At 42.1% G+C, this 21,501-nt stretch overlaps 3 protein-coding genes across 4 annotated transcripts in view; all 3 read right to left on the bottom strand.

Annotated features, from left to right (window-relative positions):
* LOC310756789 (uncharacterized protein) overlaps positions 1–6,292 on the bottom strand; it is a 56,748-nt gene extending 50,456 nt beyond the window's left edge. The window contains exon 1 of one of the 2 annotated variants that reach the window (XM_083601566.1): positions 5,935–6,292. The gene's annotated coding sequence lies outside the window, so the exon portion shown is untranslated. Of the gene's footprint in view, positions 1–3,667; positions 4,100–5,934 lie in introns of those variants that run through there. The other variant, XM_083601563.1, reaches the window with a different exon arrangement.
* Positions 1–21,501, bottom strand: part of LOC310758102 (uncharacterized protein) — a gene marked incomplete at its 3' end in the record, with an annotated part of 30,240 nt that overhangs the window by 2,856 nt on the left and 5,883 nt on the right. The window contains exon 2 of the mRNA XM_083604039.1: positions 3,359–3,545. Coding sequence (XP_083460165.1) covers positions 3,359–3,458 — 100 coding nt within the window. The 5' untranslated portion in view covers positions 3,459–3,545. The remainder of the gene's footprint in view (positions 1–3,358; positions 3,546–21,501) is intronic.
* Positions 11,312–21,501, bottom strand: part of LOC310756708 (uncharacterized protein) — a 53,586-nt gene continuing 43,396 nt past the window's right edge. Inside the window, exons 2-3 of the mRNA XM_083601311.1 lie at positions 13,578–15,243; positions 11,312–12,673 (exon numbers count right to left, since the gene is read on the bottom strand). Coding sequence (XP_083457437.1) covers positions 12,454–12,673; positions 13,578–15,217 — 1,860 coding nt within the window. The 5' untranslated portion in view covers positions 15,218–15,243 and the 3' untranslated portion in view covers positions 11,312–12,453. The remainder of the gene's footprint in view (positions 12,674–13,577; positions 15,244–21,501) is intronic.

The raw sequence follows: 21,501 nt of genomic DNA, 5'->3' as shown, positions 1-21,501 counted from the left end.
CTTATACAGAGCTGTTAACTGAAGTTGAAAACCAACTGAAATTAAAAGATTTTGAAGAGATAAGGGAAGCTGTAACTGACTGGTTACAGTACCATCAACTAAACGATATCTTTAAGAGAGACAAAAAGAAAGGTTTAATTATGAGACATCACAATTTCAAAAAGAACTCTTAGGAAGTAACATAAAAAGATCTGTCTAAAATGTTTAACTTGCTCCTAGAACGGTATACAAAGGATGAACAGGTCAAATCAGTTATGACGAAATGGGAAAGGGAATTAGGACATAACATACAAATGGCAGATTGGGAGAGGCTTTGGAAAACAAATCTGAAATTCACAGCTTGCTGTACATTGAAAGAAAACTACATGAAAATGATGTACTGGTGGTATTTGACTCCTAGTAAGTTCAACTTTCTGCTGGAAATGTAAAGAAGAAGTGGGTACCTTTTGTTATATGTGGTGGTCATGTAAGATAACAGTATCATTTGGGGGAATGGTATATAATGAATTAAAAAAAATGTTTAAAATAAATTTTGTTAAGTACCTAGAAGCTTATTTATTTGGAATTACGGGTACTGAGATCCCAAAAGACCAGGAAAGACTATGTATGAGACAACAGCTGCACAGAAGTTATTATCCCAACGATAGAAAGATGCGATAATCCCAACTAGGGAAGAATGGCAAGCCAAACGTCTGGACTCTGCCGAAATGGGAAAATTAGCCGCGAGACTCAGGAATCAAGAAAACAAGGACTTTAAAAAAGAATGGGGAAAATTTATAATTTACCTATGAGATTATTGCACGCAAATCAAAACATTAGCTGGACTTTAGGAATCACTTGTAAATAAGTTTATGGTCAATTTAGATAAATGAAAACTGTGGAGAATGTATCTATACAGTGGTACCTCATGTTACGTAACACTCTGGTATTTGTCCGGGTTTTGCCACTCGCATGCGTAGAAGCACTCTATTGCACCGTGTGCGTGTGCAGAAGCAGTCGTCCGGTTTGCAAAAACCTCGGGATCCGTTTGGAGCTCCGGAGCAGATCCTGTTTGCAACCGGAGGTACCACTGTATGTAGTTTTGGAAAAATTAATATAAGGACCCATGAAAGGGATGGAGCGAAGTCATGTGATTCAGAGAATCTCATGAAATGATTATATAAATGTCTTTGATATAAACTTGTATTTGTCAAAACCAATAAAAATATTTCAAAAAAGGGAAGTCCATAGATTGACTATGCTTCTGTTGATTCATCATTTGCAAACCCAGAAATAGGTGCTCCTGTTTTTGAAGTTTCCCTCGGAAACCGAACGTGCTCCTGAGCTCCATTTTTACTGTTGGGCAGTAAATTTAAGTGCCCCCCCATCCTAATTAAGGCTTTTTTTTCATTCCGTTTTACCCTTGAACACCTAATTTACATTGTCTCCATCGTAATCAAGGCTTTTTTCATCCTATTTGTTCCCTTGCACAGCTAATTTAAGCTCCCCCCCCATCAATATTCTTTTTTAAAAAATAATTTTTATTAACCGGCCAATCACATCAAATTAAATCACATCATATAAATTCCGAATTACAAAGCCGAATTTTAAATTTTGTTGGGGGGACCCATATTTCAAGATCCGAAGGGGGATTCTGATCATCTTCTTGCTGCTGCGTTAATGTCCAAATCAGTCCAAACAGAGTTCATAATTCTATCCAATCTTATCTTGCTGTTTCCACATCACATCTTGTTCATATATTTTCTCTTTTTTCTTTATGATATCTTCTGATAGTTTCCTTAAGCCAATAAACAGCAATAATAATGCTGTGTGAATTTTCCGTTCTTCCAATCCTCAAATCGAGATGGTTTCCATATATCATCTCCTTCATAGATAACATTGCTCTTTCCATCATAATCTCGCAAAACTGTCGCTTTTAAGTCCCTCTGAGGAGTTTAACCCACAATATATAAACAGCTCTATTTCTCTTTCTCCTCCCAGACTCAAGACCTCCGACAGAACTTCCCAATATGGCGACGGCATTTTTAACTGCGTCATTCCCAAGCTCTTATACATTCCACGCTCTTCTTAAAACATGCTTAGGTTCGAAAGTTTATCTCCACACAGCCTTAAATCCACAGCTTAAGACCTTAAAACGACAATTCTGACACGTGAGGGGAGGGGATTCTTGTTTAATCACATAAGGAAAGAAAGGAAAGTTTTTTTCCCCTCCCCCATCAGTCATTTGCCATACTGTGTCTTGGCGTATCTTCTCATGTTTTATTCTTGTCTTGTTTTATCAGAGATCTCTTCTGTTAGCAGTCTTTACTCCCCCTCCTTCCTTGAAATATGTGCATTCCTTCATCCAAATTGTTTCTTTTGAATCAGGGACGGCATCCAGGAGTGCCGGAATTCCACAGGAGGGCTTTGTGCCTAGTGCCCCCATCCCCACAAATTCGGGGGTGGTATAGGGCACAGCAGGCAAGGGCAGTCCCCCCCACCATCCTGGGGGGGTTAGGGAGGCTAATTACTCCCATCATAGCCTCCAAATTACCTCGTGTGGGTTGGAGAGATGTTATTGTCAGCCATCTTCCGATGCGCCCCCTAGTGGCCCCCCATCAATATTCAAGCTGTTTCTGGTTGCAGTGTTCTGAGGTGACATTTGGTGCTTTATTTTTTTCCCTATTTTTTGCGTTTCTGTTTGTGTGGCTTTTTCATTTTTGACTGAGGCTTGTTTTTTTGTTTTATGATTGATTGATTTATTGATTGATTGACTGTGGAAGGGGATAAAAGCTCCCCATTCAAACACTGACTATCACCAGTACAAAACAAAATTTTTTTTTCCTTCCAGTAGCACCTTAAAGACCAACTAAGTTAGTTCTTGGTATGAGCTTTCGTGTGCATGCACACTTCATCAGTACATCATCAGTACAGTTACAAAAAAAAATAGTTTTAATTTTTATCATCTACAAAGCTGCCTTATTTATTTTATGGTACAGAACATTGATTATTGCTTTCTTTTTATGGATCAATGGCCTTGTTAGATTGTAAATTGATTAATCCATTTTGCATTACTTTCTACGGGACAGCATGCCTTAGTTTTGTAACGTTTCGGTTTTGGAAGACTTCCGGAACCGATTAAGTTTGAGAACCGAGGTACCACTGTAACTCCTAAGATTTAAAATCCTGGAGGAAGAAAATCTGCCCCCACTACTTTCTGAAAGGGATTCAAGAAACAAAGAGCTGCTTTGGAGAAGGCCTCACCTCTTCCTTCTTCCTGTCAGGAACTTCCTTCCATTTGTCTCCTCTCCATCTTTTCCTCTTTCTCCCTCCACCATCCATCTATCCCTGTCCCCATCTCCTCTCCCCTGGAACTCACCAGATTTCTCCAAGGGTCCTGGGAGGGAATGCTCAGAGGTTGTGGGGAGGGATGCGGGAGACAGCCTGACCAGGTCACCCGTCCATCTTCCTCCTTCCATCCTGGCCAGGGTTGCAGGTTCAGTCTCAGCTAGGTTTGCAGGTTCAGCTTCCTGAGGAGCGCAGAAGCCAGAGCAAGTTGCAGCTTCCTGGGAGGGAGGGAAGAAGAAGAAGCCAAGGGAGTCTGAGAGCCCCTGCAGGGATTCTCCTGCCCAATACATTCTGCTGCTAGGCACCCCCTTCCCAAGAGCCTCCAACCATTTTCGATCACCTTTGGCAATTCCTTTCATCACCTCCCTTCCTTTTTTATTTATTTTATTTTGTTTATTCAATCTTTATTCGTTTAAAATCAACACACACAAACACAAACACACACACACACACACACACACACACACACCAAAAGCTTATAAAAAGGAAAAGAAACAAAACAAAAAAGCACAATACATTTCTTACAAAAAGAAATAGAAACATACATCATGAATGCACAAAATTATTCCAGCCATCTACTTCCGACTTCCTTGATATAGGTTATTTATTTTCTTAATTAGGTAAAGGTACCCCTGACCGTTAGGTCCAGTCACAGATGACTCTGGGGTTGCGGCACTCATTTCGCTTTACTTGCCGAGGGAGCCGGCGTTTGTCCGCACTCAGCTTCCAGGTCATGTGTCCAGCATGACTAAGCCGCTTCTGGCGAACTAAAGCAGCGCATGGAAACACCGTTTACCTTCCCGCCGGAGCGGTACTTCTTTATCTACTTGCACTTTGACGTTCTTTCAAACTGCTAGGTTGGCAATTTTCTTAATTACTTGCCTCTATTTTTCAATAAACTTTATCTTTGTTAAATCTTGTCTGAATTCTTTGTACCTTATTCAATTAAGAGAGTTATTTGAAGCATTCTAAAGTTTTTATAAGAGGACACTGTCGTTTTAAATATTATCTATAGCTTTCTCATTCCCTTTTAAACTTTTGGGTCGATCGATCTCTGATCTTTTCCGTCATCTATGCTACTTCTATATATTGAAGGATTTTTACTTGCCACTCCTCTTTTGATGGAATTTTATCTCCTTTCTATCCCTTGGCAATCAGCATCCCCACTGCACTTGTTGCATACAAAAAGACCCCTTCCCAGGAGCCCCCACCCATTTTCAAACACCTTTGGCAATTTCTTTCACCTGCCTGTCCCACCTCCCTTCCTAAGGCTGGCATGGTATGACATTAGTGGCCTGAGAGTAGATCCCTTGGAACTTAAGAGTTAATCTGCAAAGGACTGCTCTGAATACATGGGTGGCCCTTGCATGGAGAAGAAGGAAGCCCCTTGCTTGCATCTGGACCCCCTGCGAGAGGCGGGGGATCCACCCACTGCTCTCTCTGTTCTCGCTGCCTCCTCCTCTGCCTTCCTGCCCTGCAAACACCCTTTGCTCTTGTTGCTCAGGGGAGAGAGGCGGCTGAGGGAAAGAGCCTTCAAACCCATCCGTTTCCTCCTCTGCTGCCCAGTGAGAGGGGAAGGAGCGGCAGCGCCTGGTTCACCTCAGATACACACATGGTTTACTGGGATTGTGAATGAACACGTCCTCTGCCTTCCATGCGGTGGGAGTGGGGGGGTTAAAAGTGATGAGGAGACCTGCCCCCTCCAGTCCTTTTGGGAAACAGGAGTTTTGGTCAGGAGTAAACAACTTAGATGGCAAGTTCACAAGAGAAGCACTTTGGAGCACTGCTTGCTCATACTATGTGTTTGGACCTAGAGGACAACATACACGTTTACACGACGTGGTTCCTTAAAGAGGGCACTTCTTTAAATTCAAAGGCCATTTCTACAAAATGGAAGTATTCTGCTAGCAGCCCTATATAGGAAAGGTTTTAATGTTTTAAATTTGTTGGTGTTTTTGTTGGAAGCTGCCCAGAGTGGCTGAGGCAACACAGTCAGATGGGCAGGGTGCAAGTAATGAATTATTTATTCTTATTCTTATTAGTATTATTCCCTTCTAAGCCCATCCTGTTATGTATGCTGATCAGAGACTCTGTCCCAACCGCCCCCCCTTGACCGCAAGAGGGCTTCCTATTTTTACAGCTATTCTTCACATTTCTATACTGCCCTTCTTCCAAAGATCACAGGGCAGCTTACAAGAGAAAAACACAGAGATGCATAGCAGAGTAAGAAATAAAAACAACACCCCCCCCCCAATTCAGTTGTGAAGTCCATAGATTGTTTAATGAGCCAAAGGCCTTTCGCCTGTTGCCTAAAGATAAGGTCCTCCTCTGAGGGGCCTTCTGCTGGGGTATAGATATTAAAATTAAAATTATTATTAAGGCGATCCTGGCCAGCAATGCCCACCCCTCTCCCCTTGCCCGCCTCCTTCCCTGCAACTCCCTTTGTACTAGATCCATGCAGGAGGAAGCTTCTCCCCCCCCTTCATGGCCCCCTTTAAGAGAACAGCTCCCTTCCCTCCCTTCTCTTCTCCCCGTCCCGGGGCTTCTCATCCTGGACCCCCTCGCAAAGCCCCTTCCCTCCTTCCCCGCCATTGCCTTTGAACTCACCCGAAATCCTGGGCAGCGGGGGCGGGAATGGGAGCCCCCGCATGGGAGGCAGGGAGTGACGCGCTTAATTAGGAGGCTTGATTAGGAAGCAGCCCCTCCTCCGCCTCCGCACGATGCAGCCCCGCTTCCCGCCTCCTTCCTTCCCTCCTTTGCAAGCTCCGATTTTATCTCTGCTGGTGAAGCCGGAAGTGGAGGCAACTCTGAGGAGGAAGGAGAAGTCTCAGCCTCTTGTCTGTTATTTGATAACTGGGGGAAGGAAAACCTTGTAGCACCCAACCAATGGGAAGACGGGGGAGGGAACGTGTGCATAGGGAATAAAAGCTCATTCTTTGCCCCAGCTGGACTGTGCCTGCTTTGGAGCCCCATATTGTCCTCAATAAGGGACGCTGGTGGAGCCTAGGGCTTGCCAATCAGAAGGTTGGCTGTTCGAATCCCCGTGAAGCGGTGAGTCCCGTTGCTCTGTCTCTGCTCCTGCCAACCTAGCAGTTCGAAAGCATATCAAACTGCAAGTAGATAAATAGGTACCTGTTGTAGACAAAATCTGCCCATATTCCCTTATGGGGGACACAAGAGCCTTTATAGAGTCCTTTGCTGGTTCTCAATCAGTAGGAGAAAATAACAGAGGCCAACCAGAGAATATTGAGAAGCAAAGCAGCTAGTAAGCCTGATCTTTATTGAACTGTTGCAACAGGGTGCTCCCCTCACACGCAGGAGAACAGAGGAGGACCCAGAACAAAGGTTTGCCTGCCCTTATATAGCCCTTTTAAATTCCCTGCCCTCAAGACCACCCCTCCATACATCATACCTACATCACAGAAAAGGCGGTCTGCAACAGAAATTTGAATATTGTTGCTTTTCCTGTGCTGCTCCAGATATGTGGTCCACATATCTATGTATGTGCTTCGTTGGTACATTTATGAACATTTATTATATATATAAGACCTTAAATTTTTTTATTACATACTGCTCCAGCGGGAAGGTAAATGGCGTTTCCGTGCACTGCTCTGGTTCGCCAGAAGTGGCTGTCATGCTGGCCACATGAACCAGAAGCTGTACGCTGGCTCCCTCGGCCAGTAAAGTGAGATGAGTGCCGCAACCCCAGAGTCGTCTGCAACTGGACCTAATGGTTAGGGGTCCCTTTACCTTTAGTCCTCAATAAACTCTTTACTGCTTCACCAATTTTGTTCAGATGGTGTTTTAAGGAAGGGGATCAAGGGTCTCAGGACCCACTTCTTACAATGTATGAAGTAGTTTACAGCAAAAAATAACTCTTCTGGGTAACAGAATAAATTATTTTAATAAATATTTAAACGGAGAGCATATTTTGCCTTCTCATGTTCATGTAAACATGGTTCCACTCCAACCTCACTTAGTATTAAATTGTGGGTGGATATGGCAGACGACACAGAGATTTCTCCAAGTGGTTGTTTATACTAAGCTGGAACTGAACTGGACTCAAACAGCTCAGCTGGCCTGCTTTTATAGGCAGCCGGCTGTCAACATTGTAACAACAACAAGAAGCCAGGGTCTCCCGCCGAAATTAACTGACGTGGACCTGAGTGAAAACTATATACATAATACCCCTGGTGGCCAGGGTGAGAACTTCAATACATAACACTTAGTCCCCCGTTCCACCTCAGCAAAGAATTTTTGATACAGAAATCTCCTGGACAGAAGTCTCCCTGTTTGCATTACAGGGAGGGCTCAGCCTCTGTCTACCTTATTGCACACTCATTACACACGCTGTCTTTTGCCGTGTCCTGTATTCTCCTCAAAGAAACACCCCAGAGACACAGGAACCGTGACATGCAGCAGCAGTAGGAGCTAGACAGATTAGCTGGGGAGTTTGATCCAGAAAAGGAGCAGACGGGGAAAGGTTAAGCAGAACGCCCCCCCATGTCGCCCTTAGGTGTGCTCAATCTTCACCTGCTCCAAGACTCCACCTTGCATGAGAAAGAAGGATGGAGCTCCAGGAAACAGGAAGTGGTCCTTCAACCAGCCAGGACATCTCACCATCACAGACAGATCCAGTCTCCTGCTGGGGAGTCAAGAGTGGCCCTGGGATGGCAGAGAGAGGAAGGGAAGGGACCAGCGCCAGAAGGAATGGCAGGGCTCCAGATGCTCCCTTGGACCCCCCCTCCCTTGACACCAAGGGGAGCTCCTCTTCTGGGGCTGAAAGCATTGGCATGGAGGTTTGGATTTTGTCAGGACTGCAAGGAAGGGGGGAAAGGAAACGTAAAACGCATAAAACCATGGACACACTGGAGACTGAATGAAAATAGGCCTGTCTGAAGGAATAGCTACTGGAGAGCATAATGTGGGGTTTAGCTGTAATGCTCACCTGCCTCCCTGGACTGGTCTTTTCTTGGGGTCAGGGAGCTGGAGTGGTCGATCAACATGACGTTCCCAGGTTACCTTTCCTTCTGGTCAGCTATTCCAGCTCTTGTATCCTCCCCATTTCTTTCTTTATGGAGGGGCAAAGGCTATGCACTTTGTATAGATGCAACTACAACCCACAACTGGAATCTTCTGGGTGCATTGAGCTCCCCCCCCCCCCCGCAGGATAGAATAGATTCCCTCAGCATCTTGCCCCACCTCCCAGAAGGCAAGTTTATCTGGTTAAAGTGTTTGTTTCGGACAGAATTATATTGTATTTCTCTGAAGGATAGACTCTTTATATCAGCAGTAATAAATATATTAACTGGGTTATGAATAGCAGTTTTGATACTGTCAACATGGACTTTGTCTGAGGTTTCAGACATACCCATTTTGTTCAAGAAAAGATGCAGAAAATACTTTTCCTTTTTGATTCTGGGCACTTGACTTCTCCCATCCTGCTACCATCAAGGAAAACGTTTGGGGCAGATATCCAGGGCCCCACTCAGCAGCAGCAACAGGGGGAGGAGAAGGCCCCACAAACATTTTCCACATTTTGAAGTTAAATGATACAAAGCCCCACTCAAGAATCGACAGAAGCTTACCAGGGTACCTTTCCTTCTAGTCAGCTATTCAGGCTCCTCATTCCTCCCCATTTCTTTATGGAGGGTCTGCTGGGATGCTGGATGCAATAATCCTATACACGACTGTGGCCTGATGGGAAGTCTTGCTCTTAAGTTTCGCTCCTGCACATAACGCTACACAAACCGTTCTAAGACAGTCACTCACCACCTTAGAATGTTCAGTTCTCATTGAGTTCGTACCTGACTTGTTCTTAATGCATAGTTGACCACATCTACGGATGAATGCTGTATCAATCACTAGTAAAAGTTTAATTAGGTGGTCTTCATGCCTGTCTAGTTCTGTGCACCCTTTCCCAGCCTTTAATCTATTGGCGATTAATGCAACCTTTGCTTTGTACTTGTGTTAACCAATCAGCAATAAGCACATATGTGGCAATGTTGTAATATTCAATAAAAGAGGCTCCTTGAGACTTGCGCAGGAGATGCCTCCCAGATGACACTCGCTACCTGTCTGTCGTTATTTCAACCCAACAGGGTCAAAGGCTATGCACTTTGTATAGACGTAACTACAACCAACATCTGGTATCTTCTGGGTGCACCAAGGTGGCCTCCTTCTGCATTGTCAGCAAGTGACAACTGTCATGGAAGAATCCCCCGTGTCTCTGCAGAAAATTTTACTGATGGGCTTTTAGGGGCAGGGGAGAGAGGCAGTCTGCTAGGTGGATAGGGTTGTGGGATAGAAATGTCAGTAACCAAAGACTGAACTGGAATAAATGTGTAACCTGCCTCAAGATTCTTTGTGGTTGTTTTGTGCTTTCACATTAACTACCGTATTTTTCGCTCTATAACACGCACCTGACCGTAACACGGACGTAGTTTTTAGAGGAGGAAAACAAGAAAAAAAAATTCTAAATGAAACAGTGGATGTATGATTTTTGTGGTTCATGCTGTGGCCACAGACATGTGATCTGATGGTGAGTTTGGGGTAGCCCAGTGCAAAAATCCTGAGGATCCATGTGGCTCCATGCTTTGTAACCACGTTTTTGCGCCATTGCGGCCCCATGAAACAGTGGGTGCGTGTGTGTTTTTGGGTGCAGGCTGTAGCCATGGACATGCTATGTGATCTGATGGTGAATTTGGGGTGACCCAGTGCAAAAATCCTGAGGATCCATTTGGATCCGTGCTTTGTAACCACGTTTTAAGTGGGGAGGAAGGAAAAGCATGCAAGGGACAAGGAGCACATGTGAGGTGTGTGGAGGAGCTTTTCGGAGAGCTGAGTGGGGAGGAAAAGAGCACTGTTGCTTTAAAGGTATACCTAAGGTATTTGCCCTGTGCCTGGGGGTTTTTCCATTTAACAGTTTGCAGCCTGTTCCTTCCGCTCCTTGTTTTGAGGCAGAATAGATTTGAGCAAGTGAGGAGGACTTGGATTGCAGGGGATTCGCCATTAGCTGTGTAAAAACGCTCCTCCTTGCAGCCTTCTACTTTGTTTGTACACGTGGCTACTGGTATCAGTGATAAGCAGCCACCAGCAGCAATAGAATGGAGCACAAAAAAACGATAGGGGCACTAGGACCCAGACAATGCTCAAATCTATCCTGCCTGAAAACAGCTGAGAAGCGGGGGATTTGCCTAGTTTTCTCCTCTCCCTCATCCCGTGCCCTCCCCAGCCTTTTTTTTTACTTCCTGGTTTTCACTGCGCTGCCCGTGGCTGAGAGCTCCAGGTTGGGGTTTTTTTTTGCTGCTGGTTGCTTAAATTTTATCCTTCCTGATCCAAGCCCTCCTGTGCCCTGCTGTCCCTCTGCAGCCTCATTGCTCCGTTTAGAGAGCGCGTGGACCTTTGCTAGCTGAGGCTGCAGCAGCTGTTGCTGGCTACTTTAAAAGCGCCTGCTGGCTTTGAACTGCCTGCCTCCTCCCAGCTCGCTATGGCTCCCGTCTGTCCCTCCTCCCGTGTAAGCGGCTGTTGCCCGCTTTGCTGCCATGGCTCTCCTTCCCTCCCTCCTCCCCGGATCCTCCGAGCCGTAGGTCGCTTTAAAGCAAGCAAAGCGAGAGCCTCATAGAGCGTGTAAGCGGCTCTCGCTTTGCTTACTTTCAGAGAGCCCCTCCTCCTGGCTGTAAAGCAAGCAAAGCTAGAGCCGTGCAAAGCCCTGCAAGCGGCCATCCAGTGCATTCGCTCCGTAACACGCACAGGCATTTCCCCTTACTTTCTAGGAGCAAAAAAGTGCGTGTTTTGGAGCAAAAAGTACGGTAAATCTCCTGCAAAACAACAACAGAAATGGAAGTGAGATGAAAGAACTTGACGAAAAAATAGGAATTTTTTTTAATAAACAATAGACTGGCAAAAATAAGAGAAAGAATAGAAATACTTAAATGCCCCTATTAATATTAATGAAATAAAAGAAGGAATTGTGACTTCTAAGAATGGTAAAGTCCCTGGTCCAGATGGTATTTCTATAATGAATTACAAAAAATTGGAAGAGACCATATTACCGGTGTTAGAAAAAATAATGAACAAAATTTTAGAAGGAGGACATGTGCCAGAATAATGGCAAGAGGCCCTAATTACATTGAACTGAAATATGGATCCAATTTAGAGTAAATTAAAAATTATAGACCAAACTCACTTCTTAATTCAGATTATAAATTATTTGCAAAAAATTTGGCCAATAAATTGAAAAAGATCCTGGCAAGCTTAATAAAGAAAGATCAGTCAGGCTTCCTGCGCGGAAGAAAAATTTATAGCAACGTAAGATTGGTAGTAGATACAACAGAATACCTAGAAATGAGACCAGATAAAAAGGCAGCCCTGATCTTGGTGGACGTGGAGCAAGCATTGGATAATGCTTCAGGGGCATTCATACAAAACAATTTGGAAATGATGAGTTTGGGTGAGAAAATATGTAGTGGTATAAAGCAATTTATAATTCCCAAAAAGTCAGACTAATTATAAATGGTGAAAGATCAGAAGCTTTTAATATCTCTAAGGGAACAAGACAGGGCTGCTCTCTTTGTCCTCTCCTCTTTACCACACTTCTGGAAGTGTATTTGAAAGCAGTAAGAGAAGACCCTAGAATAGAAGGAATTAAAGTAGGACAAAAGGCCTATAAGGTCAGAGCCTTCGCAGACAATCTAATAATTCCAACAGAAAACCCTCTAGAGCAGCGGTTCTCAACCTGTGGGTCCCCAGATGTTGTTGGACTACAACTCCCATCATCCCTGAGCTCTGGCCTTGCTAGCTAGGGGTGATGAGAGTTGCAGTTCAGCAACATCTGGGGGCCCACAGGTTGAAAAAGGCTGCTCTAGAAAGTACTATACAGTGGTACCTCGGGTTACATACGCTTCAGGTTACATAAGCTTCAGGTTACAGACTGTGCTAACTAACCCAGAAATAGTACCTCGGGTTAAGAACTTTGCTTCAGGATGAGAATGGATATTGTGCGGTGGCGGCTTGAAAGCAGCAGGAGGCCCGAATAGCTAAAGTGGTGCTTCAGGTTAAGAACAGTTTCAGGTTAAGAATAGACCTCCGGAATGAATTAAGTACTTAACCCGAGGTACCACTGTATTAAGACCTCCCCATGTAAATTAGTGGATGTTTCCTAAGGTTCCATAATGACTTAAGCTTCTCCGCTGTGTGAGTTTGCCAATGTAATGTAAGTTTATCCTTCCTGTTGAAGCTTTTTCCACATTCAGTACATTTAAATGGTTTCTCCCCCGTGTTAATTCGCTGGTGTATGCTAAGGTCTCCACTTTTACTGAAGCTCTTTCCACATTCAATACATTTACCGTATTTTTCGCTCGATAACACGCACCTGACCATAACACACACATAGTTTTTAGAGAAGGAAAACAAGAAAAAAAATTCTGAATGAAACGGTGGATGTATCATTTTTGTGCTTCATGCTGTGGCCACAGACATGTGATTTGACGGTGAGTTTGGGGTAGCCCAATGCAAAAATCCTGAGAATCCATGTGGATCTGTGCTTTGTAACCACATTTTTGTACCATTGCAGCCCCAGGCAACAGTGGGTGCGTGATTTTTTTGGTGCAGGCTGTAGCCATGGACATGCTATGTGATCTGATGGTGAATTTGGGGTGGCCCAATGCAAAGATCCTGAGGATCCATGTGGATCCGTGCTTTGTTACCACGTTTTAAGTGGGGAGGGAAGGAAAAACATAGAAGCGAGAAGGAGCACTGAGAGGGGTGTGCGGAGAAGCAGCTGGCTAAGAATGCAGGAGAGGGGTTTTACCGGAGGGAGGAAAGGAAGGCAAAAGTCCCCCCCCCCACCCAGCCAGCTCTCTCTCTCCCCCCCACCTGCATGTTGCCTGCGAGTCCCTAGACGCAGCAGCAGCACCACCGGAGCACAGAGAGGAATTAGAAGGAAGGACGCTCTGCTTTCCCCTCTGCTTGCCTGGAGGGAAGGGGTTTTCTCTGCTCTTTGTTCCGTTTGAACAAACACAGTAACGAAACAGAAGTGGGTGGGCAGTAAGACCCTGAGGCAGAATGCAGGAAAGCAGCAGCTTCCTCTTTTCAAGGCTTCCCTTCTCCGGACAATTTGATATTTGCCTGATTTTTGCCTTCACTCGCGCCAGTCCAGGGACCACACATTCGCTCAATAACACGCACAGACAATTCCCCTTACTTTTTAGGAGAAAAAATCTGCGTGTTATAGAGGGGAAAATATGGTAAATGGTTTCTCCTCTATGTGAGTTTGTAGATGTCTTCTAAGTATTACATTTTGACTGAAGCTCTTTCCACATTCAATACATTTAAATGGTTTCTCCCCCGTGTGAGTTCGCTGATGTATTCTAAGGTGTCCACTTCTACTGAAGCTCTTTCCACATTCAATACATTTAAATGGTTTCTCCCCTGTGTGAGTTCGCTGATGTATTCTAAGGTATCCATGTTGACTGAAGCGCTTTCCACATTCAATACATGCAAATGGTTTCTCCCCCGTGTGAGTTCGTTGGTGTCTTCTAAGGTGTCCACTAAAACTGAAGCTCTTTCCACATTCAATACATTTAAATGGTTTCTCCCCTGTGTGAGTTCGTTGATGTATTCTAAGGTATCTATTTTGACTGAAGCTGTTTCCACATTCAGTACATGCAAATGGTTTCTCCCCCGTGTGAGTTCGTTGGTGTAGTCTAAGGTGTCCACTTCTACTGAAGCTCTTTCCACATTCAATACATTTAAATGGTTTCTCCCCCGTGTGAGTTCGGTGGTGTATTCTAAGTTTCCCACTTTCACTGAAGCTCCTTCCACATTCAATACATTTAAATGGTTTCTCCCCCGTGTGAGTTAGTTGATGTCTTCTAAGTTGATCACTTCTACTGAAGCTCTTTCCACATTCAATACATTTAAATTGTTTCTCCTCTGTGTGAGTTCGTTGATGTCTTCTAAGTGTTCCACTTCTACAGAACCTCTTTCCACATTCAATACATTTAAATGGTTTCTCCCCCATGTGAGTTCCTTGGTGTATTCTAAGGTCTCCACTTTTACTGAAGCCCTTTCCACATGCAATACATTTAAATGGTTTCTCCTCTATGTGAGTTTGTAGATGTCTTCTAAGTGCTCCACTTTCACTGAAGCCCTTTCCACATTCAATACATTTCAATGGTTTCTCCCCCGTGTGTGCTCGTTGGTGTATTCTAAGTGTTCCATATTGACTGAAGCTCTTTCCACATTCAATACATGCAAATGGTTTCTCCCCCGTGTGAGTTCGTTGGTGTATTCTAAGTGTTCCATATCGACTGAAGCACTTTCCACATTCAGTACATTCAAATGGTTTCCCCCCTGTGTGAGTTAGTTGATGTATTCTAAGGTTTCCATTTCGACTGAAGCGCTTTCCGCATTCAATACATTCAAATGGTTTCTCCCCCATGTGAGTTCGTTGGTGTATTCTAAGGTGTTCACTTCTTCTGAAGCTCTTTCCACATTCTATACATTTAAATGGTTTCTCCCCCGTGTGAGTTCGTTGATGTTTTCTTAGTGCTCTACTTTCACTGAAGCTCTTTCCACATTCAATACATTTAAATGGTTTCTCCCCTGTGTGAGTTCGTTGGTGTATTCTAAGCTTTCCATTTTGACTGAAGCACTTTCCACATTCAATACATTCAAATGGTTTATCCACTGTATGAGTTCGTTGATGTTTTCTAAGAGTTCCATTTTCCCTGAAGCTTTTTCGATTGTCAGTACATTTAAATGGTTTCTCCACTATGTGAATTCGCTGATGTGTCCTCAGTCTTCCACTGTGACTAAAACACATCCCACATTCCATGCATTTAAACTGTTTCTTTGTTCTTCCCAATGAATTCACAGATGGCTCCATAGAATTCTGGCAATCATCTTCCTCACCTGTTTGGGAGTTGGGTCGGGGCGGGGAGAATCCTGTTAAGACTTACAAGAAAGACAAGAAAGGAACTGAACACATGTCAATCCTAATATGCACCTTCTCCTATTTTAACACTGTCTCATTTCTCCATTGTCCTCTCTATGTTCCAAAGTTTTAGGAATGCAGGTGAGATAATTGCAAGAACAACACATGATCACTCCATTCACACTTAATAAACTGCATTATTTTATAATCTATGGTGCAATTGGCTTCTTAGACACATCTCGATATTTCTCTTTTCCCAGGGAGGAAATGATCACTGGATCGAGTAACAGTCTCTCCTATGACTAAGAAGTAAAACTTTCGTGTTACTATGCCACATGTAACTGTAAAAATATTGCAATATATTTGATTCCCCAAACTTGGCCCTCCAGATGTTTTGGGACTACAATTCACATCTTCCCAGACCACTGGTCCTGTTAGCTAGGGATGATGGGAGTTTTAGTCCCAAAACATCTGGAGGGCCAAGTTTGGGGATGTCTGTATTAGAACATAAGAAGAGCCTGCTCGATTGGGTAAAGGCCCACCTAGTCCAGCATCCTGTTCTCACAGTGGCCAACTAAATGCCTGTGGGAAACCAGCAAGCAGGATCTGAGTACAGGAACCCTCTGCCTTCCTGTGCTTTCAGTCTAATCCTCTTTTTTCAAGCTATCCAAGTTGTTGGCCATCATTCCTGTAGGATGGAATTACATAGATTCAAAAAGCAGAAATACAACCAAGAACTCTTTTGGACCACAACTCAATAATTCTTGAACTAAAAGTGAGAAAAATACTCCATTTAGAGTATTGATCATATTTTGGACAATAGAATGAAAGGTGTTTTAGCAGAAAAAAATCATCACAATCAGGCCTGCTGTCTACCAGGACGTCAGATGAAAGAGAATATAAGGAATATAACTGATATTATTGAATATTTGAAAGTAAGAAATGAAAAAAAAGCGGCCTTAATGTTTATAGATGCTGAAAAGGCTTTTGATAATGTTTCATGGGCTTTTATGAAAAAGATAAAAGAAAAAATGAATCTTGGGGAAGCATTTTGGAGAGGAATTGATGCAATTTATTTTTACCAACAGGCTATGCTGATTGTTAATAAGGTTATAACAGAAAAGTGTAAAATAACGAAGGGGACAAGACAAGGATATCCCCTATCACCATTATTATTTATTTTGGTATTAGAGGCCCTGGCGAGAGAGAAAAAGTGGAGAAATTAATTAGAGGAATAACAGTAGAAAATAAAGCATATAAATTAAAAGCTTTTACAGTTCACCTTGTAATTACAGTGAAGGATCCCAAAAATACTCCACCGAATGTGGTAGAAAAGATATGGGACTTCGGGCAGGCCGGAGGCTTTAAACTAAACAAGAATAAGACTAAGTTTTTGGTAAAAAACACAATGGAGCAAGACCAAAAGGAATTACAACAGAAAACAGAGTTAGTTATACATAAAAAGTCAAATACTGATAGATTTGTCTGACAGCTAAGAATATTAATATTTTTAAAGACAATTACAAGAATGAGTGGAAAGAAATAAAAAGAGCTTTAGAGATATGGGGAAGAATGAATTTATCATTTTGGGGAAGAATATCAGTAATAAAAATGAATGTATTGCCAAAAATGTTATTTTTATTCCAATCAGTCCAGGCAATAGGCAACGCAGGATGCTTTGAAAAATAGCAAGAAGATATATCTAGGTTTATTTGACAAGGGACGAAACCAAGTATAAAAAATAAATTATTAACAGATGTAAGAGAGAGAGAGGAGGTTTCGCCCTGCCGGGTTTGAAACTAGAACTGGGAATGGATTACATTTGAAAACACAGGTACTGTATTTTAGATCTGGAAGGACACAAATAATGGATAGGATGCATATTTATGGTAGGAAAAGGCCAAGGTGCATAGAGCTTTTCAGAATCATATAGTAAGAAAACCAATTTGTAGGGTATGGGAGAAGTATAAAAATTTGCTTGAGTAAAAAACCCTGGTGGCTTTCTCCCTTGGAAGCAATATCTCTGAAAAAAATTGAATATTAGAAGTAATTGGCCGTCTTATAGAGAGCTGTTAACTGAAGTTGAAAACCAACTATAACCCGTATAGAAAAATATTTAGAAGACTACAGCGGGAAGACCATAACAGAGGAAGAAAGAATTCAATTAAATAATCCCATAAAAGCAGAAGAGATTCAAGATGCGATAAGGAAGATGAAACCAGGGAAGGCTCCGGGACCGGACGGATTGTCAGCCAAATATTATAAAGTATTGGGAAACCAATTAACGCCAGTGCTGTGTGACATCATGAACAACATATTAAGAGGAGGAAGGGCACCAGAGACATGGAAAGAGGCTCACATTACGATGATCCCTAAACCAGACACGGATAAACTGAACGTTAAAAACTATAGACCCATATCACTTTTAAATAATGATTATAAAATTTTTGCGGAGGTGATGGCAAGCAGACTTAAAAAATGTCTAGTAAATCTAATACATAAGGATCAGGCAGGATTCCTTCCAAATAGCTTACTCAAGGATAATGTAAGACACACCATAAATATTATTGAATACCTGGAATGTAAGAATGAAATACCCGCGGCGCTGATTTTTATCGATGCCGAAAAGGCATTCGATAATGTCTCATGGCAGTTCCTGTTGAAGAGTATGGAGAAAGCAGGGCTGGAGGGCGAGTTTATGGAAGGAATAAAAGCAATATACTCGAAACAATCTGCAAAATTGATTATAAATAATAACCTAACAAACTCACTTAAAATTGAAAAAGGAACAAGACAGGGATGCCCTCTATCCCCGCTTCTATTTATTATGGTACTAGAAGTAATTACAAATAAAATAAGAGCAACACCAGAGATCCGAGGGATTAAAGTAGGAACAAAAGAATATAAACTAAAAGCGTATGCGGATGATTTGATGTTATCCCTGGAAAATCCGCAAAAAAGTGTTGGTAAGGCCTTGGAGCTGTTGGAAGAATTTGGCAAGGTATCTGGTTTCAAATTAAATAAATTAAAGACAAAGATGATGATCAAAAATTTGGGAAAGGAGGAAAGTGAAAAATTGGAGATACAAAATGGAATTAAGGTGTCAACAAAAATAAAGTATCTGGGAATTTGGTTAACTACAAAAAATATAAATTTGATTCAAGATAATTATCTTACAACATGGAAGGAGATTAAAAAAGACCTAGATACGTGGAATAGAGTGAAGCTTTCGTGGACGGGAAGGATGGCAGCAATAAAAATGAATTTACTTCCAAGAATGTTATTTCTGTTTCAAAATATCCCAGTGATCAGAGGCTCTAAAATGTTTATGGATTGGCAAAAAACTCTTTCAAAATTTATATGGCAAGGGAAAAGGCCGAGAATTAGATTTAAACTTCTTACAGATCGGAAAGAGAGAGGGGGATTCTCGGTACCTAATCTGAAATTATATTTCGAGGCCGCCTGCCTTTGTTGGATCAAAGATTGGATTAATCTGGAAAACACAGATTTATTAGACCTAGAGGGGTTCGACAATAGGTACGGCTGGCACGCCTATTTATGGCAAAACAAAGAAAAGGTACACAAAGGGTTTTCAAGTCATATTATTAGAGGGGCTCTATATGAAGTGTGGGAGAGAAATAAAAAACTCCTAGAATGGAAAACACCTTGGTGGTTATCACCAACTGATATTTTAATAATTAAAAAAGTAAATATGGAAGGAGTCAGGCTGACCTATGAAGACCTACTGATAAGATCAGAAAGTGGATGGAAGATGAGAACATATGAGGAGCTGAAAGATAAGTTAACAAGCTGGTTACAATTCCATCAAATAAATGCAGCATGGATAGAAGATAAAAAAGTAGGGATGAACGAGAAGAAATCCAAATTTCAGATAGAAATAATTGAAGGTAAATCCAAATTATTATCTAAAATGTATAACATTTTATTAGAAGGGGACACCAAAGATGAGGAAATAAAAGAGGTTATGACAAGATGGGCAATGGATCTGGGATATAATATAGAATATGATAAGTGGCTGAAATTATGGACTAATGGAATGAAATTCTCGGCATGTGTCACACTTAGGGAAAATTTAGAAAAGATGATGTATAGGTGGTACATCACACCGGCAAAGTTAGGGAAAATGTATAAAACAGGAAATAAGAACTGCTGGAAGTGTAAAATCAAAGAAGGTAATTTTTTCCATATGTGGTGGACATGCGACGAAATGAAGAAATATTGGGAACTTATCTATAATGAGTTAAAAAAAATATTTAAATATACATTTCCCAAAAGACCAGAGGCCTTCTTACTAGGTATAATTGGGGACGAAATCAGAAAAGAAGATAAGACATTATTCCAGTATGCCACAGCTGCCGCTAGAATATTAATCGCCCAAAATTGGAAAAACCCAAATACCCCAGCAATTAGAGATTGGCAAACAAAATTATTCGAATTTGTTGAACTAGCAAAAATGACACAAAAAATTAGAAACCAAAAAAATACAAAGTTCATTAACGATTGGAATAAATTTATGATATATATTGAAGGGAATTATAGAAACCTAAAAACTATAGCAGGTTCGATATAGATCCTATGATGTGTAAATCAGTAATAATTATTAGCTGCAGGAGAATGAAATTATTTATACTAAGAAGCCTGAAATCGGGAGGGATGGAGGTCAATCAGTGTAGGGGACTGATTTAAGCATTTGAAGATATGAAGATCTAAGTGTGAAGATAAAGAACTGTAATGGAATCTGATGTTATTCTTATGTTATGACTGGACATCTACTTACTTATTTTCTGTTTTCTTTGTGTAATTGTTGATTTGGTTTTTCTTTTGGTTATTTAAACGAAACTCAATAAAAAGAAATTAAAAAAAAAAAAGAAAAAAATTTGCTTGAGTAAAAAACCCTGGTGGCTTTCTCCCTTGGAAGTAATATCTCTGAAAAAAATTGAATAGTAGAAGTAATTGGCCGTCTTATAGAGAGCTGTTAACTGAAGTTGAAAACCAACTGAAATTAAAAGATTTTGAAGAGATAAGGGAAGCTGTAACTGACTTGTTACAGTACCATCAACTAAACAATATCTTTAAGATAGACAAAAAGAAAGGTTTTAGTTATAAGACATCACAATTTCAAAAAGAACTCTTAGGAAATAACATAAAAAGATCTGTCTAAAATGTATAACTTGCTCCTAGAACGGTATACAAAGGATGAACAGGTCAAATCAGTTATGACTAAATGGGAAAGGGACTTAGGACATAACATACTACATGAAAATTATGTACTGGTGGTATTTGACTTCTAGTAAGTTATCTAAAACGTATAGAGTAAGTTCAAATATCTGCTGGAAATGTAAAGAAGAAGTGGGTACCTTTTGCTATATGTGGTGGTCATGTAAGATAACAGTATCATTTTGGGAAATGGTATATAATGAAAAAGTAGAGACATCACCTTGCCAGCAAAGGTCCGTACAGTAAAAGTTATGGTTTTCCCAGGAGTGATGTATGGAAGTGAAAGCTGAAGAATTGATGCTTTTGAACTATGGTGCTGGAGGAGACTCTTGAGAGTCCCATGGACTGCAAGGAGATCAAACCTCTCCATTTTTAAGGAAATTAGCCTTGAGTGCTCACTGCAAGGACAGATCCTGAAGCTGAGGCTCCAATACTTTGGCCACCTCATGAGAAGAGAAGACTCCCTGGAAAAGTTTTTTGCAGATAAAATCGCTCAGATTCGGGAAGAAGTAGACTCCACCGTGGGAGCAGGGCCGGGGTGGGAGAGTGCTAGAGTTCTGTCTAGTCGAGTGGGATCAATTCCAATCTGTTACCTCCGAGGATGTGGACAGGCTGCTTGGACGAGTGAAACCAACCACCTGTCTCCTGGATCCTTGCCCATCCTGGCTTATAAAAGCTAGCCGGGAAGGACTGGGCGATGGGCTTCGTGGGGTGGTGAATGCTTCCCTCCGTGAGGGAGCCTTCCCAGACCCGCTGAAAGTGGCGGTTATTAAACCGCTTCTTAAAAAACCATCTTTAGATGCGGCCACGATGGCCAACTATCGCCCAGTCTCAAATCTTCCATTCTTGGGCAAGGTGATTGAGCGGGCAGTTGCCGAACAACTCCAGGCACGCCTGGAAGAAGCAGACCATTTGGATCCCTTCCAGTCGGGATTCAGGCCTCATCATGGGACTGAAACTGCCTTGGTTGCACTGGTTGATGATCTCCGGCGGGCTAG

Source organism: Podarcis filfolensis (assembly GCF_964270895.1).
Source record: "Podarcis filfolensis genome assembly, chromosome: 2".
NCBI lineage: Eukaryota > Metazoa > Chordata > Lepidosauria > Squamata > Lacertidae > Podarcis > Podarcis filfolensis.
This window is presented reverse-complemented; position numbering and strand designations above follow the sequence as displayed.